The sequence below is a fragment of the Embiotoca jacksoni genome, unplaced genomic scaffold, assembly GCF_022577435.1.
Source record: "Embiotoca jacksoni isolate LCO1_2020_lvr unplaced genomic scaffold, fEmbJac1.0.p SCAF_27, whole genome shotgun sequence".
Classification (NCBI taxonomy): Eukaryota; Metazoa; Chordata; class Actinopteri; family Embiotocidae; genus Embiotoca; species Embiotoca jacksoni.
The window spans coordinates 5,228,629-5,245,336 of NW_027185378.1; the positions used below are offsets into that span (position 1 = coordinate 5,228,629).

Here is a 16,708-nt window from a genome sequence, read left to right on the forward strand (position 1 = left end):
GGCACAGGTTACATTACTGCAGGTGATCTGAGCAATTATACCTTAATCACAATACTTGAAATTCGCAACGCTGTCGCTGAATGTTCAAAATAATTCATATTTCAGATTGACACTATTCATTTGACGTGCTGTTTTCTACTGAATACATATGTGTTTACCTATATATGGGAACAATTAAAAAAAAAAAAAAAAACTAAAATAAATCAGCTGATAATGGTACAAGTGAATAGATAAATAATTAGTTATGAAAAACGGCGACATAGTTAACCTTATTATATTTACGCGCAATCAATTAGTTAATATAAAGTAAGATACGTAGCCTAACTCAATTAAGTTAACGTCGTAGATAGAATAAAACAAAACGTGAAAATGAACTCGAAATCGATTTCATCAACACTAAACTTTTCGTTCAATGTTTAAACCCAGAACTTCGGAGATGATAGGAACTGTGTGCAATTATTGGGGCTTTCTACACGGACCTATTTCGCGAAACTCAACCTCCACTTCCTGTTTTGTTTTTTCTCTCTCTCTGAAGCAACAACGTGGATTCAATGCAGCTCACCGGTGCGCAGTGACCGTGTTAGAGCCCCATTCACGTTCAACCATGCAGATATCCAGTGTAAATGATGTGAAGATTTACAATTTAAGCCACGGGAAGTCTCTCCCAGAGGTAAGAAGTCGGGCTCCTAATGCGCAGCGATGTTTCCCGGAGCTCGAGCTTAGCTTAGCGAGCTAACACAAACTCATGTTCAGGAACACGCTGCCTTATTGAAACCTCAAATAAATAAACGGAACTAATTGTTTTGTTTTGACAAAATCCTAATCGGCTCCGTCTCGTTGATACAGTGGCTGTCAGATCGGAAGAAAAGACAGCTCCAAAAGAAAGATGTTGGTGAGTTAACAGCGATTTAAACTTTTTTAAAACAACTGCTTTATTTTCTCTATAATGTTTTGGTGTTTTTTTCTGAATTTTCTGTTCATGTTTTTTTTCTTTCTCTCTCTCCAGACATCCAGCGCAGGATCGAGCTCATCCAGGACTTTGAGATGCCGACAGTGTGCACCTCCATCAAAGTGTCCAGGGATGGTCAGTTCGTCCTGGCAGCAGGTAGATGAGCTCTGCACACTCAGTGCTCCACAAAACAAGTGATGATGACATGATTTGTCCCTCCGAGGGGACATCCTGTCTCAAGGTCATTTCTCTTTTCTTCTCTTCTCTTTCCAGGCACTTACAAACCCAGGATTCGCTGTTACGACACCTATCAGCTGTCCCTGAAGTTTGAGCGTTGTTTGGATTCAGATGGTAAGATGGAATATCAAAATTAATCATGACCTTTTTATATATACATATATGTATATGATTTATGATTTTCCTTTCCTCTCTCAAAGTTGTGGCCTTTGACATCCTGTCTGACGACTACTCGAAGGTGAGACGCTGAGAACTTCAGCCGTGCTGCTGGAATTGTTTGTTTTGATGTACGATCTGGTGACATGGTACATGCAGATATGCCAGTTGGATTTGGTTTATAAGGTTCATGATTTGTAAATGCTTAGTATTGTCGTGCCATTTCTAAAATATACAAAATGCAAACGGTACATTTATGAACAGCGGCCTGATTTGCACAGTCGCCTCCCGAGGGTGGACATTGAGATGCGTCCGCCACTCGAACACCCGTTGTGTTCATTTCAACTTTTTCCGTTTTATTTCGGCGACAACCTCATGAAGCCGGTTAAGAGCTTGTCAACGGTATGCAAAGTTTTCATCAAGGCAAACCGTGGCGATTTTGAGGAATTTAAAAATCCATCCATCTATCGTCTACACCCGCTTTATCCCGAACAGGGTCACGGGGGGCGGGGGGGCTGGAGCTTATCCCAGCTCACAGGGTGTACCCTGGACGGGTCGCCAGTCTATCACAGGACCAACACATAAGAGAAAGACGGAAACAAAGACCATTCACGCCCTCATTCACACCTAGGGGCAATTTGTAGAAACGCCAATTAACCTGAGACGCATGTTTTTTGGATGTTGGGAGGAAGCCGGAGTACCCGGAGAGAACCCACGCAAACTCTGCACAGAAAGGTCCAGGCACGGATTCGAACCCGGCACCATTTTGCTGTGAGGCGACCATGCTAACCATTGTGCCAACCAGAATTTAAAAAATATGAAACATATTTTGCTTTGTTTGGTACATTTTCTGGTTATTACATAATTCCCTGTTTTATTTAATAGTTTTCAATATTGTCCTACAATGTAGAAAATGGTGAATATAAAGGGGGGGGGGGGGGAAATCATTGAATGAGAAGGTGTGTTCAAACTTTTTACTGTTTTAAACAAAACTGCCTTATTTTCCCACATATCTTTTGAGAATACTACATAGCTGCCGGGACAGTTCTCTTCACATCTTTTATTGGGTAATCTTGATGCATATCACACTCGGTTATGGTCAGATAACACTGTGACATTTGTTAAAGTGTCGAACCAAAATGCAGAGTGATTTTTCAGGATTTTCATTAACTGTTGCCTTTTAAGTTCCTTATTTTGTTGATTTCTGTTTGTCCGTTCAGTTGGTGTTCCTGCACTGCGACCGCTACGTAGAGTTCCACTCCCAACACGGACACTACTACAAGACGCGTATTCCAAAGTTCGGACGGGACTTTTCTTACCACTATCCTTCCTGTGACCTCTATTTTGTTGGGGCGAGGTAAGAATTATGATTCGACGTGCACTGAGAGCAGGCGGCAACCTCCCGGGCTAAAACACGGTGTGCCAGAGCCTGCAGTTCCTCGAATGGCCATTGGACGCTGACTCCAAAGAGCGAGTCGATCCTCTTAGACTCCCGTGTTAATGTGCTCAACTTCACAGCAGAAATAAACACGTTTACAGCCTGGTACGAAAAATGTGTTCGCTGTCTCGAGCTAATTACACCGTAATAAACTTACGTTTTATATAACTCACCTATTTAAATTGTATTGAGGCTTAAAGTTATACATAATTTAAGGCAGGGCTGTTTTGAGTGACAGGTGGGTGCTGTCTGCAGGTTACACACATTGTGCTGTGCTAGCTTCAGCAATGAGGATTCATTTGGACCACCTCACCTCAGCTCAGCTCAGTCCACCCCAAAACCACTTTTTCGCACTGCAAAGATGGCAACGACCAGAGCCACCCAGAATTGAGCTCTAAAACTGCTCTTCAGGAAGCCTATGCCGCGTGAATATTTTGTATAAACAGTCTATGATTGAAACCTAGTTGCATTCAGGTGTGTTTTTAGACTCCTGTACGTGTCGTGGGACTACGCTGATAGAGAGAGTCCATTAATGGTTTGATTTTTGTCTCTTTCAGTTCGGAGGTGTTCAGACTGAACCTGGAACAAGGGCGCTTCCTTAACTCACTTCAGACTGATGCCGTGTAAGTACAGCAAAGCATTTCCCTGAACTGCTGACAGATTTTAGGTTCAAAGATAATCCTTTAATCTGGTGTGTTCTGATAGGAACTAATCAGCTGTCATGGCTCTCAGTAGGACCGTCACCGTCATATTTTAGTTGATGTTTAATTGTCATACGAATAGTTGCTATTTTTTATTTTATTTTTATGTTTATTGTTGCCACTGTTGTCGTAAAACTATTCCAGTTTAAAAATGCACATACACCTTGTAAAGGAGTTAATTATCAGCATCAAACACTGGAACAGATAAATACAAATTACATTTCTGTTTGCCTTTTAGTCTTCGTAAACAAAAAAAATACACCAGGTCATTAAAACATGAATATCAACTTTATTATTCGAAGCCTATGACTGAAATATATAAAGAAATTACTGACTGATAATCAAAATAAACAATGTACTATGGTGGCGCTAATGTGCGATTAAACCACAGCAGAAAAAGGGGAAGCAACTCGTCAAAACTAAAACTGGGGAAAACAATGTCGATATAAAGATGGAAATGTTTTTGTTTTATCCAGCTGTGTTCATACAGATTAACGGAAACGATTCCAACAATTATGAGAAATGATTGCAGCCTGCTCAAATAATCGTGATCAGACGATTCTCCAATAATTGTGACAAACTTGGCTCTCAGCTGATGTTCACGATGCCTCTTTTTCGTGACCAGGGAGAACAACGTGTGCGATATCAACCCCGTCCATCATCTGTTTGCCACAGGATCCTCGGAGGTAACTGCCATCACAGGCTGTGTGTGTGCGTGTGTGTGTGTGTGTGTGTGTGCGTGTGCGTGTGCGTGTGTGTGTGTGTGTGTGTGTGCGCGCGCGCGCGCGTCCGTACGTCTGTTCATTGCTCAGGATAAACATGTCTACATGTGATAAACGTGTTATTTTTGCATTATGCCCGCCACGTTTTCCTTGTGCCGTATGTGCTTTCAGAAGAACGAAGCGATTGCACGGTTTTAACCTTTCATTGGTTGTTCTCAGTAAGAAACCAACAGCTTTAACAAAAAAAAGAAAAGAAAAGAAAAGGAGGGTGCTTTGAAAACTCCGGTATGAAAATGTAGCTGCACACCGAGTGTTTTCATATTTGTAAAGAAATAAGTTTGGTATTTTCCAGTTTTGAATTCCCCAGTGTCCTCTTCACGTCACACACCAGCTGGGCTGACAAAAATAAGTGTTTCGCAGGATTTCTGAGTGTCAAAAGTTCAACTTTTTCAAACCGTTTTCGTCTCACTTTTAATTTTCAGCTGCCCACATTAAAAAGTTGCCGACTACAGCTTTTTATTAGTCTTAAATTCTGTCCCAGTTAAGTATGGCAGGGTGTTTCTCCACCATTATAACATTCGGGCTCAGCGCCCAACTGGTTTAACAGCACCTAAGACAAAAGAGGGTTTGAAAGTTTGAGATCGTGGGTTGTGTCGCATATTGAGTGTGCAGTCAAGAGAAACGGAGAGAGAGAGAGAGAGAGAGAGAGAGAAAGAAAGAAAGAGAGAGAGGGTGACTGGACACCAGAGCAGAATATTTTGTACAGCTTGTGTGTAGTATATGTAGTATAGCTGTGTGAGTATATCAGTACAGTGTGTGTACAGTTCAATCTATTTGTCATTGAATAAGTGCTACAACTCCTTAAGACCCAACTCAAGTTCCCTCGTCTACTCTCCTCCTGCTGAAGAACGCCAAGCAGGTTAAAACCTGAAGTTAGCGAACCAGACCAGGCGGACGTGTACGGTCGAGCAGCTTATCTTCATTTTAGTGACAATCGCAGCCGAGCTAAACAAAGAATGGAGAAATGTCAGGCTGCTGAGTTCAGTTTAGTTTGTAATATTTATTAAAACTAGACAAACTCTTGTTTAGTTAGTTGCTGGCCGCACCCTTTCCCCTCTTCCCCCCCTTTCCCCCCTTCCCTCCCCACCCGATACCGATACCGACTGATGTCTGTGTTCTTCTTTCTTTCTAAGCTTCATTCAGTATTTTGATATCAGTCTTTATTAGTGAGATAATATTTAGTTTGTCGTGACTTTGCTGTCGGGAACATTGCTGCTGCTGTTTGAACAATATTTTGTTACACTTAATGTAAATAATTCTATTGTAATCCTGTTCTGAATTTTACCGAAAGGATAGGAAAGTTATTGTCCAAATCCATTCACTATAAGCCTCGTCTTACCAATGTTTTATGGTTATGATTTGAATTACACGCAGTACATTTTTCAAAATAGATGATGACAGTTCATGTTAAAATGCATCATTTGTAGTTGATTAACTTCCCGCCGCGACCGCAGCGCACAAGATCCTGCAGAAACCAGAAGGGAACACACTGCATGACCACTTGTCGGACTGTGTATCATTTCCTCTGTTCGGTCACCAGGGAAGGGTCGAATGTTGGGACCCTCGCGTTCGGAACCGAGTGGGCTTACTGGACTGTGCCCTCAGCAGCCTGACTGAAGGAGCAGAGTAAGTACAGAACTGTCAAATGATTTCAGATCATCCTATCTTGACAACGCGTATGTAGCCACGTGTCACTTTTCTCCACTGCCTTCATCATCAAGAAAAACACGCTGCAGAAGTATACTGATTTCTTTGATTCAGAGTTGGTATACTTCACTGCTGCAGAGGAGCTACTGTCAGTCTCCGGGACTCCTTTTACCCCCTTGAAACCAGTATTGTGTTGATCTGGTGACATTCCGGTTGTGTGTTCTTTGACAGAGTTCAGGGTTTGCCTTCCATCACTGCGCTGAAGTTTAACGGCTCCCTCGCCATGGCAGTCGGCACCAGCACCGGTCAGGTGAGCCAGGAGATTCTGTTTTATTTGAACACACTGTGGACTTTTTTTTTTAAATTATCATTATTATTATTATTATTAGGCTGCTTTAAAGAACTGTGAAATAGAATACACTTATTTTAAACAAAGGCTGTCTTGCATCAGTCTGCTCAAGTGTCAAACGGTGGTCAGAAACCTCCATAACACTGCTCTCTGGCTGCATTGCTTCCTGTCTGGCTGTTTCTTGTTGTGAAGTGTGAGCTCCCCACATGGCGTGAAATTCCACCTCTTCTTCCTGTGATTAGTCAACTCGCAGTGAAGGTGGCCGGCGTCAGAGAGTCTGCTCTAAAGAGTCTGACTGTTCTCGAAATGAGCTCCGTTTTCACTAAAAAGGTCTCGAGACGGCGCCCTTAATGACGCACAGTGTTTGTTACTTGCAATCAGAAAAAACGAGAAAGAAAAAAAAAAGTCCTCACAGCAGTCCGAGGCAGCATATACTTCCTGCAGGATTCAGAAGACTTAAAGATGTTCTGCTCCTCTTGGTTTCTCCTAAAGGTGCTGCATTACGACCTGCGCTCTAACCAACCGCTGCTGGTTAAAGACCACTTCTACAACCTGCCAATCAAGTCTCTCAACTTCCACGATCAGCTGGACCTGATTGTGTCTGCGGACTCCAAGATAATAAAAGTCTGGAATAAAGACACTGTGAGTAACAGCCGTTCCAAGACCTGACCCGTGCTGCATGGGAATGATGTCATACTAAGGGTTTGATTTCAGCTTCAGATATAAGAAGTTTATTAACCATTTCATCGTTTCAAATCCCTGGAAAATGATAAGATGTTGTCAGAAGTCTGTCCCTTTTCATGCAGTAGACGTGAAAACGATGCTTGCTCAAGTGTCCTGGCTGGATCTGAGTCAAGTCTTTCTGATGCCAATGATCTCTCATCTATCTTATCTGTTCACAGGGCAAGTTGTTCTCCTCCATCCAGCCTCAGACCCACATCAACGACGTCTGCATTTACCCTAATTCAGGTGAGAACAACTCGGGGAAGTTCAGGGGAAGTTCAGGCATCACAGCAGCAGAACAGCAACTATACTTCTCTGACACCAACACTAACCTGAATAGGACTGCATAACAATGAATTGCATTGACACAAAAATACCAGCTGCTTAAATAATTAGATGCATTACTAAATTAGTCCGTGAACATGAAGAGAAATGATTTTATTTAGGTTGAACTGGTCTTTTAGTTCACAAGTGCACTTCATGCAGCCACTTTCCACCTCTGGGTGGCGCCATATTATAGTAGAGTTTACTCTTTGACTTGACACTTCCTCTTGCCTGTGATTGCCCGTCAGTTTATCCAACATGACATTAAATTGTACAGTAGGTGAACATCGAAGTCATTGCTGACATCATCCATGTTGACATTAAATTGATGAGGTTTCATCCTTGTAGCTGTTACAGAACAATGACTTGAAGCCAGTTCCCAACATTATAAAGGTCACAAATTCATATGCTTTTGTCTTTACTGCCTTTCAGTTCCCTGAAAGCTTTCGAACACTCATTATTAAGGCAGAAATTAATTCTTAAATCTTAAATCTGTTCCACAGACCAGTTTTCATTTTCAAATGCAGAGGAACGCTCAGACATGCAGGAGTAGAACTAAATACAGCGTTCACAGATAAGCTTTTTTCAGTGACTGTCCTTCATCCGGCCGCACCCCGTGTCTCTTCAACAGGTATGCTCTTCACTGCCAACGAGGATCCCAAGATGAACACCTTCTACGTCCCAGTGAGTACAAAGACATTTACACTCATTAACACAGGTCGTGTTCGCGTCCTGCTCACCGGATGCTGCGCTGACTCGCCTGATGAAAACGAACACTCAATGGTGCAATGAAGGATATTTGATAACACGTGCACACAGCTGTCTACACAAGTGTCCGTGATTCATGTGATTGTTTAAGGACACGTATGGGCTGTTTATTTTTCTCTATCCTTAATCTGATCGTCACGAGGTCACTGCATGATGAGGGAAGCTGGAGAAAGCTTGTTGTCATCGACAGTCTGCCCTGTGTTTTTACAGCGCCGGTTATTAGAGAACATGCGTGTGTACAGTAAACTAGACTTTGCTTTGTGTAAATGGGTAAATTCCTGGCATGGTTGACATTGAATTCGTCATCTGGCCGATAAGTCCGACATTAAAGAGAAAGTCAAGGTGAACACATTACTTTACTTTCCATTACTATTTTGAATTCATGCCGGATCTACTACTACTTTGATGAGCAGCTAATCGTAGAAGTCATTTTTCAAGCACAAGTACCAAAACTTTGCTCGTCGCAGCTTCTTTCTCTTGTGTGGTAGTAAAATCAATGTCTTCAGATTCTGAACTGTTTGTGGGGTTTGACAAAATATTTAAGGATGTCACTTTGTGCTTTAAGAGATCTTCATACGTTCTTAATAGTAAAAAGTTTAAATTATTAGTAATGCTAATAAGCTCTATTTGCAGTCTCCATTGTTTTTTTTGTTTTTTTTAAGCTCAGGGTTCATCAATTTCCTAAATGTGCACAAACATGTTATTATTATGACGTTGAGGGAGTTTGAAATTCTCTTTGATTTTTTTCCAAAAAAAACCACTCAGATAAAGGTCGTGTTATGTTTACAGCACGAGTTGACAGATTTATCGATGTTTGCTTAACTTTAAGACTCAAGGTTTGATGACGTCTTCTGTGAAGCTGTGAGGATGAGTTGAGTTGAGTTCAGATCGCAAACACTGATTTGGCCCAGAACACCTTCTCATACCAGAACCTTTTTATGTGACTGTGATTTATTTGTCTTTTTTATAGTGTCAGTTTTAACGTTTTTAGTAATCTACCAGATAAGTTTCAATAAACTGCTCTCAGCTCCTCGCGTTACCCTGATTGTCTGGAGGTTTTATCAGCCGAGTGGTGATGACACTGAAGAACGACGGGGGGTGGGGGGGGCTGGGCGCTGGATTCTGTTTGGCTTCGGCCTCAGCGGTGGGACGTCATCATCTGCGTGGACCGACAGATTGCACGCAGCAGGCAGAAACAGTTTAGTCCATGTCATCCAATCCTTTGACCCCAAGTCAGTGGAATGTCACAGCGAATGAGCTGACCTTTGAACTGCCCCTCTTCAAACGACTTAACTCATACTTAGCTTAGTGTTTTGTTCAGTGGTTTATATGTGGGGGTGGCTGAGACATCCATGATGTGAACTGGATATTCAGTTTCAATTTGAACTGAATTTACATCCATGGATGGATAATCACTTATTTTTCGGATCACAGCTTTGTGGCCCGGTTCAGAGCGATGCCTGACTCTGCCTTGAAGGACAAACCGCGCTGCCATGCTTCCATTGAAAGAGTTATTAAATCAGTAAAGCCACAAGCAGCTGCCTCGTTACTACCGAAGCCTCATTGCTGAACTTTAAAATGTTTCCTCGCCCATTTCTCACAGAATAGTTGCAGTATTGTCAGGTTTGTACAGAGAGGAGGAAAGATTATTTTCTTTTTTTTTTTTCTTTCCATTTTGCCTTTATATAGTGTGGTAGCGACTGACAGGAAATATTGGGAAAGAGAGAGAGAGGCAATGACATGCAGGAAAGGTTCAAACAGCCGCGAGTTAAACCAGCTGCTGAGAGCATTTCACCCAAACACTCCTTGATGTAGATTGTAAGAATGTTTCTTTTGAGTATTGATCTTGTTAATAACCATGAGTCATTTCACTATCAAAAGAAATGACACACTGCAGTGCGCCTATTTCCATAATCATTTTTAAACTACTGGCATGTCTGTAATCATCACAAAATCCAAGTCAATTCAGCTTTGGAGCAGTAAATGAAATAACTACATTTGAAAGTTTAATAACAAAAAAACAAAAAAAAATCTATTTTGATGCTTTTCCACAAATGGCCCGACATGTTTGAATATTAAATTTGAGGCCTCTTTGGAGGACATTAATTATTAATAAGGTATTATTAATTTGCTTAAAATGACTGTCAAGATCAATCAGTTCTTAAAACAGGTGCCAACAACTTTTGCGTTAGGAATGAATCATCTTAAATTCAAATTGCTGTTGACCTCCGGATCACTGCTCACTAGAATCTTACAAGAACATGATTGAAATCCTTGTTTAAAAAAAAAAAAATCTAAACATGACTATATAGCAGCGTGAGAATTGTTCGCACAGAAGTAACAGATGTTTTGATTGCGGAAAGAAATTGTTCTTTATTGTTGTGAACATATTCCATGTATATTTTTCTAAGTTGCACACCGTGAAGCGACTTGACTTCAGATGTTTGTACTGTATCACCACGTCAGCACGATTCCTTGGAAAAAAGGGAATTGGCCATTCATTTCTAACTGGAAGGGAAACATGAACAGACACAGTTGGCCTATTTTTGTTTCATCAAATACACGACAGGTTTCGTATTTACTCAACAGTCTAAATCTGAACTCTGTGTGTGTGTGTGCGTGTGTGTGCGTGTGTGTGTGTGTGTGCGTGTGTGTGTTCGTGTGCGTGTGCTCGTGTCCAGGCTCTGGGCCCTGCCCCTCGGTGGTGTTCTTTCCTGGACAACCTAACGGAGGAGCTGGAGGAAAGTCCAGAGAGCACAGTGTATGATGACTACAAGTTTGTCACCCGGAAGGACCTGGAAAATCTGGGTGAGACCTCGCTTCTTGAATTCTACTGTATAAAGTTCACGGCATGTGAAATGCATCACCGTAAAGCAGTACAGCCAGCACAGCAAAGATTCCTCCAAAGCCAGCGGGGAGTTTCTTCATTCAGTTAGAAAGCAAAGAGGGCTCGCTATAGGAAAGGGTAATTAAATCCCAGCCCTGAAAGTTATACCCAAAACTATGAATCATTGTGAACCTCTCCGTCACCTTGAGGGTTAGTTCAGATAGCTAGACTATCTAAGTAGAGGCCTGGTTAATAATTAAGAGGCTCTAGGTAAGAAAAGTAGAGTGCAGGGGGGTGGGGGGAGTAAGGAGGTTTGAGGGAGTGGACACTGCAGGGGTTGAATGAACATTGGAATGCAGGCTCAGCAGTAAAGAGATCAAATGACAAGAAGAGGGGAGAGGTGGTTGGCTGATGTGGAATAAAGGAAGGGGGGGAGGAAGGAGGGGGGTAGCAGTGTTGATTTACAGGAGCTGTGTAATGTGGCCCTGTTATGTAACTGTGAGGTGGATCAGCACAACCCACTGATGGGAGTTCCTGGGGAGAGCAACTTATTCCACATTCTCTTGAGTCCCTACGTCTTCTGGTCAATTACGTAAAGTCATGCTGATGTAATGCTATTTTACTCCCATTTTAATCCTGAGACAAGCGGAAGACTAGAATAAAATTTAAATCTTCATCGTTCACCCTAAACTACCCAGAGATATGTCGTAATTCCTTTTCAAATGCATTTATCTTCCTTATATCCAAATCACCTGCTTAAAAAAAATTTAGTATTTATGTTAGTACATGTTAATGTCAGATGTCTTGAGACAATTTTTTTTTTATTTAAGTTGTCGCTATAAAACACCCATCTAAGCTTTGATAACATATGACAATCGACTGTCTTAATTCAATATATGTCCTCTTTTAATCAAACACTTTGAAGCTGTTTCATCATTTTTGGTTTTTTGGGTTTTTTTGAGGCAACTTTTCTCTCATGTAACTCCGAAAATAGAAATAACAAAGAGTCTTCATTTATTCTGGCTGCTCACTGAGGTTATATTTAAGCACAGCTATGCTTTGAGTGCTAACATGCTTTTGTTTTCCATTTTAGTTTAGCATGTTATCATGTTAAAAACATGTTAATGAACACAAAACGCAAAGCTGGATGATCTCATTAGTTCTGCAGGGATTTAGACAGAAACCAAATTATCTGACAAAATAAAAGTTTGGCCTCAGGATCATCAAAAGTTATGGCATTTCATCTGGAGAAGGTTATAAATGTATGCGGTCAATACCATTGCAAACCATCCATTAATTTAAACATTTCTGAACCACAAATGAACACTTCACATTAGCACCAGAGGGAAAAATCAGGGGATCCCCGAAGTCACTTGGATTCATCTACTGGGAACCTTGAATTCTCATACCAGGTTTTGTGCATTTACAACTTCAATGTCGTAAATGCTGAGATGTTTCACTTGTATCTGCTGAGGTGCTACGGCAGGAGATCATTCCCTAAAATTCATCCTCTGGACACCATAGATATCTAGACCCATGTTTTGGGAATTCTATTCAGTAGTTGTGTAGATATTTCAGTAAAATTAAAAAAAAAAAAAAAAAATGTCAAAGTCAGAGAATCACAGAGGTCTGTAGGGTTCATCCTCCATGAATGTCTACAAAATTTCACAGCATCCAGTTCAATATATATTTCAGGCTGGACCAAGGAATCTCTACAAAGTTCCGCGTATGCTTTAAAGATTGGTCTTTGTTTTTAAAACTGTGTAGAAAATCCTGACTTTAATTTGTATTTTTTGTCCTACTTGTGCCAGGTTTGTCTCACCTGGTGGGATCATCTCTCCTGAGAGCCTACATGCATGGCTATTTCATGGACATAAGGCTTTATCACAAGGTACCCTGTCAACCGCCGTATCGACCTCATTTTCTGTATTTTAAATATTTGTCTGAGACTGATCCCAAACACAAGACACAAAAGCTCCTCTGAACGTTAGGCTTTAACTGTTCTGCTGTTTTGGTTTGGCCGCAGGTCAAGAGCATGGCAAATCCTTTCGCATACGAGGAGTATCGCAAGGATAAGATCCGCCAGAAGATCGAGGAGTCCAGAACCCAGAGAGTCCAGGTCAAGGTGAGAGTCTGGTGGTTGCAGCATCAATCATTTTGCAGAGCAGATCTCAAGCCCCTGAGAAGTTGTGAGAAAACCACGCAAATCACATATCGCACTGCTTTAAACAGTGAAAAATTAGACTTAACAGGTTTTTGATGATGTCAGTATGAATGTGTGTTTGTGATTCACACCTCGAGGTGATCAGATCACAGCACCCGCTTTCTGTGCATAAAATGATGCGGACAATTTGTTCCCACTGAGACAGAAGCTGCCGAAGGTGAACAAGGAGCTCGCTCTCAAGCTGATGGAGGAGGGTGATGACGAAGCAGAGATGACTTCCAGGAAGAAGAAGGGCAAGGTGGGAAACGCGATTACCGAAATCATCCTTGTTCTCTGAAATTATATGAAGTGATAATTCTTAAGATGCTGTGTTTCTTCATTTATAAGATTGGTAACTTTGTCTTTTGCGAAATGAGACTCAGTTGAAACTATAACCAAACTTTGATTGAAATTAAGATTTGTTTTCCTGTAGGCAGGGGGGAAAGAAAAAAAAAACACAATGCTGCATTCCCAGAATCAGCCTGGTCGTCTTAACCGACAACTAAAACCATTTCTGCCGACTTTTTCCCCAACCTGCAGGCTCTCCCCAGCATCTTGGGAGACGACCGTTTCAAGATGATGTTTGAGAACCCGGAGTACCAGGTGGACGAGCAGAGCGAGGAGTTCCGCCTGCTCAACCCCATCGTCTCCAAAGTCGAACAGAAGAGGAAAAAGAAGCTCCGTCTGCTGGCTCAGCAGGCGGCCGCTTCCCAACAGGTACACGCAGAACTTTATCGTACACAAAGCGTGTGCCGAAACGCAGTCGTAAACTTGCACTATTGAAAGGGAAAATCGGTATGGAGGAAGAATTTGAATTGGTTTGTGCCAGAAGCGCGTTGCATAACTTGACAGTGGTTTCCAAGATTCCATTGTTCTATTAGAAATAGTGTGACGCCGTGACGCCTCCAGACGTCGGTCATGTGTTTCTAACTTGTTCGCATGCCTCTGCAAGCGAGTTGCGTTCGCCCGCACTGTGTTACATGTCACGTTCATGGCATCTGGCGCGCCAACGTCTTCTGTCCAGGCGGCCGAGGACGAGGAGGAGCCCGAAGGGAAAGGCAGCTCCGAGGAGGAGAGCTCCGACGACGATAAGAGCTGGGTGGAGGAGGTGAGGGAACAGCGGAGGTTGCTGTGGCAGGAAGGCAGAGATCGCCGGCGGCAGGAGAGGAAGGAAGGAGACCGCAACACTGTCCTGCTGGAGAGGGAGCAGAGCGGAGGAGGGAAAAGCTCAAACACGGCCGAGAGCAAGAAGTCGAGTCAGCTTCAGTTTTATCAGATCAAAGCTGGGGAGGAGTTCCGCAGCTTTAATGACATGGCCCGCAAGCAGAAGCTTCAAAAGTACGTCTTTGGAAATGTATTGATGTAACTGTTTGATGTGTGCTGGCTTAGTCGTGGGAGAAACCCAGACTATCGTTCCGATTGCCTCAGGGTTTCCAGAGGAGCACCTTATCTTCGTGGTGATAAAAGAAACTCAGCGGTTACAGCTTTGCGAACTTAAACAAATACCAAACACACACACACACACACACACACGCCCCATGAAGCTACAGATCACCACATTGCGGTGGCAAAACCAGTGATTAACACACTACACTATAGTTCTGTGACTGTGCTCTTCGTGTACCGTTTGCTGTATTGTGTCTTGAGTGTCATGTGTTCTTCCAGGACCTCTCTGGAGGACCGCCTGAAGCTGGAGGAGCACACCGGACCCAACAACGTGGCTGACACTGCAGTGGGCAGCAAACAGCTGACGTTCACTCTCAAAAAGGTACGCTGCTTCATTTGGTGCATTTCCCGTCGTCCCGGCTGTAAATGTGCTCTTGTCGCTGCATCATTCAAAGCAGTTGGAACATTTCGCCTTTTCCAAGGCCGAGACAACGTGTGCGTGAGACGGTCTTAATATCTATCGCCAGTTTTTTTTAATGTTTCGCACAACCGAAATCAGCTCCTGCGCTTTGTATACGCTCATCCTTAATGTATTGAATAGGTATGTTTTTGCTGGAGCTCCCTTCATCATGCATATCGTTTACAAGTCCATAAGCCAGCGTGAGATACCACCAATAACATATTCAAGACAGTTGGAACTACAGTACAGGAGGGGCGATCAAAACATTCTGAGACCGCATCTGTTGCATGTGAACGGTGCGCAGCAACACAACAGGCACCGAGCAGGAGGAAGCCATCGTACCCCAAGCACCGAAATCACACAAGAACTTTTTATATCTACCTTCTGCAGAATGATAGAAAGCTGCATAAACGCCGTGCACAAGAATATCCTCATGTGTAATAAAGCAGGGAATCAACATCCATAGAAAACATTCAAAGATAATCGGGCCGCATCATTGAGATATATGCCAGATTGAAGATATGGAATTATCCTTTAATTAGCATAATGACAATAAATCGGTCAATAATATAAACCATGTAAGGATAAGACAAAGGGAACCGCAAGACTCTTTTAAAAAAAAAAACAAGTACTAGTTGTTGTACAAAGAGTGTTGTGTTGGGTATATTATCACCTGACTGGGGTTTAAATCTGACCTGGACCCGATCTGGAAGAGAGGAATGTCTTGTTTCCCCTCATCAGGCGGTGGAACCCCGCAGCAGACGGCCCTTTAACGCGCGTTATTCTGTCGTCCTCTGCAGTCGGAGCAGCAGACGAAGCAGCAGCAGGCGGAGCGGGAGCACCACGAGGAGCGGAAGAAGCTGAGGCGCTCGGCCGGACACCTGAGCAGCGGCCGCGGGAGAGGCTGGGGCGGCAGAGGGAGAGGACGAGGAAGAGGCCGCCACTGAGGAAAGGCCACCGAGTCCTCTGTGACAGATGAGGCAGATGCTGCAGAAGCCTCACAACAAATCTACGTTGTGTCGCTTCTTCCATGAACTCAGCTCTGGTGGTCTGATTTTAAACTCTGATCAGCGGTGGGAAGGTTGGAGACATGCTGCACCTCTGGAAAAGACAGAGACTGACACTGATGGACAGACAAGCCTGTCCTGCTCCCGGGGGGAGGAGGGGGTGGGGGTCTGGGCCATGTGTTTTAGTTATCTACAAATTCAGAGCATATAAAAAAATTTAAAAAAAAAGATTACCTGTGTCGGTGATATATGAATGTAATACCAGGCCCTTATCCTTAAGTGTCCTTCGTTCATTGTCGCAGGGGTGGCCGCAGCGGGAATAAGACATGAAGAGCTGAAAGGACTTGACACGACCTGCTTTGTCTCATCTATTTTCTTAAAACGGCATATTGAAGCACATTTCAGTTAATAAGGGGAGAAAAGGAACAAACAATTTGGATTTTTTTATTTTATTTTTATTTTTTTTAATGCTATTTGATATTACTGTACATTAATCCAACATTGGATTAACAACACGTGCACTATATATTATATTTGGTACAACACATTTGCCTGCCTACATTGTCTTTTTGTTGAAAATCAAACTTTTTTTTTTTTTTTCCCCCCCGAGGGCCAAAGCGGCTCAAATGATCTCAGGGCCATCTAAAGAGGAGCATGCTTCCTCTGCAGCAGATTACTGCTTGCTTATGTCAGCAGTAAGCAGAGGGAAGGAGAAAAATGTGAATGAGATAACTCCCCCCCCCCCCCCCCC

The 16,708-nt window shown here is 42.7% G+C and overlaps 1 protein-coding gene across 1 annotated transcript; it reads left to right on the forward strand.

Annotated features, from left to right (window-relative positions):
* Positions 1-515: 515 nt before the first annotated feature.
* nol10 (nucleolar protein 10) lies at positions 516-16,504 on the forward strand. Its single transcript, XM_069160924.1, has 21 exons — positions 516-670; positions 847-892; positions 1,007-1,105; positions 1,223-1,300; positions 1,387-1,424; positions 2,563-2,699; positions 3,338-3,403; positions 4,107-4,167; positions 5,804-5,889; positions 6,142-6,220; positions 6,752-6,901; positions 7,162-7,228; positions 7,938-7,990; positions 10,756-10,882; positions 12,713-12,792; positions 12,928-13,026; positions 13,271-13,363; positions 13,645-13,821; positions 14,129-14,442; positions 14,770-14,872; positions 15,751-16,504. Exons 1-21 carry the CDS (start codon positions 605-607, stop codon positions 15,895-15,897), a joined length of 2,166 nt encoding a protein of 721 aa, XP_069017025.1. The 5' UTR covers positions 516-604; the 3' UTR covers positions 15,898-16,504.
* Positions 16,505-16,708: the final 204 nt, after the last annotated feature.

What these genes read in the sequence shown, in the direction of transcription:
- nol10 (XM_069160924.1), top strand. Translation starts at nt 605, where the DNA reads ATGCAGATATCCAGTGTAAATGATGTGAAGATTTACAATTTAAGCCAC. An exon ending in CTGCATTTACCCTAATTCAG is followed by an intron (nt 7,229 to 7,937) that starts GTGAGAACAACT and finishes TCTCTTCAACAG; the next exon opens with GTATGCTCTTCACTGCCAAC. An exon ending in AGGCGGCCGCTTCCCAACAG is followed by an intron (nt 13,822 to 14,128) that starts GTACACGCAGAA and finishes TCTTCTGTCCAG; the next exon opens with GCGGCCGAGGACGAGGAGGA.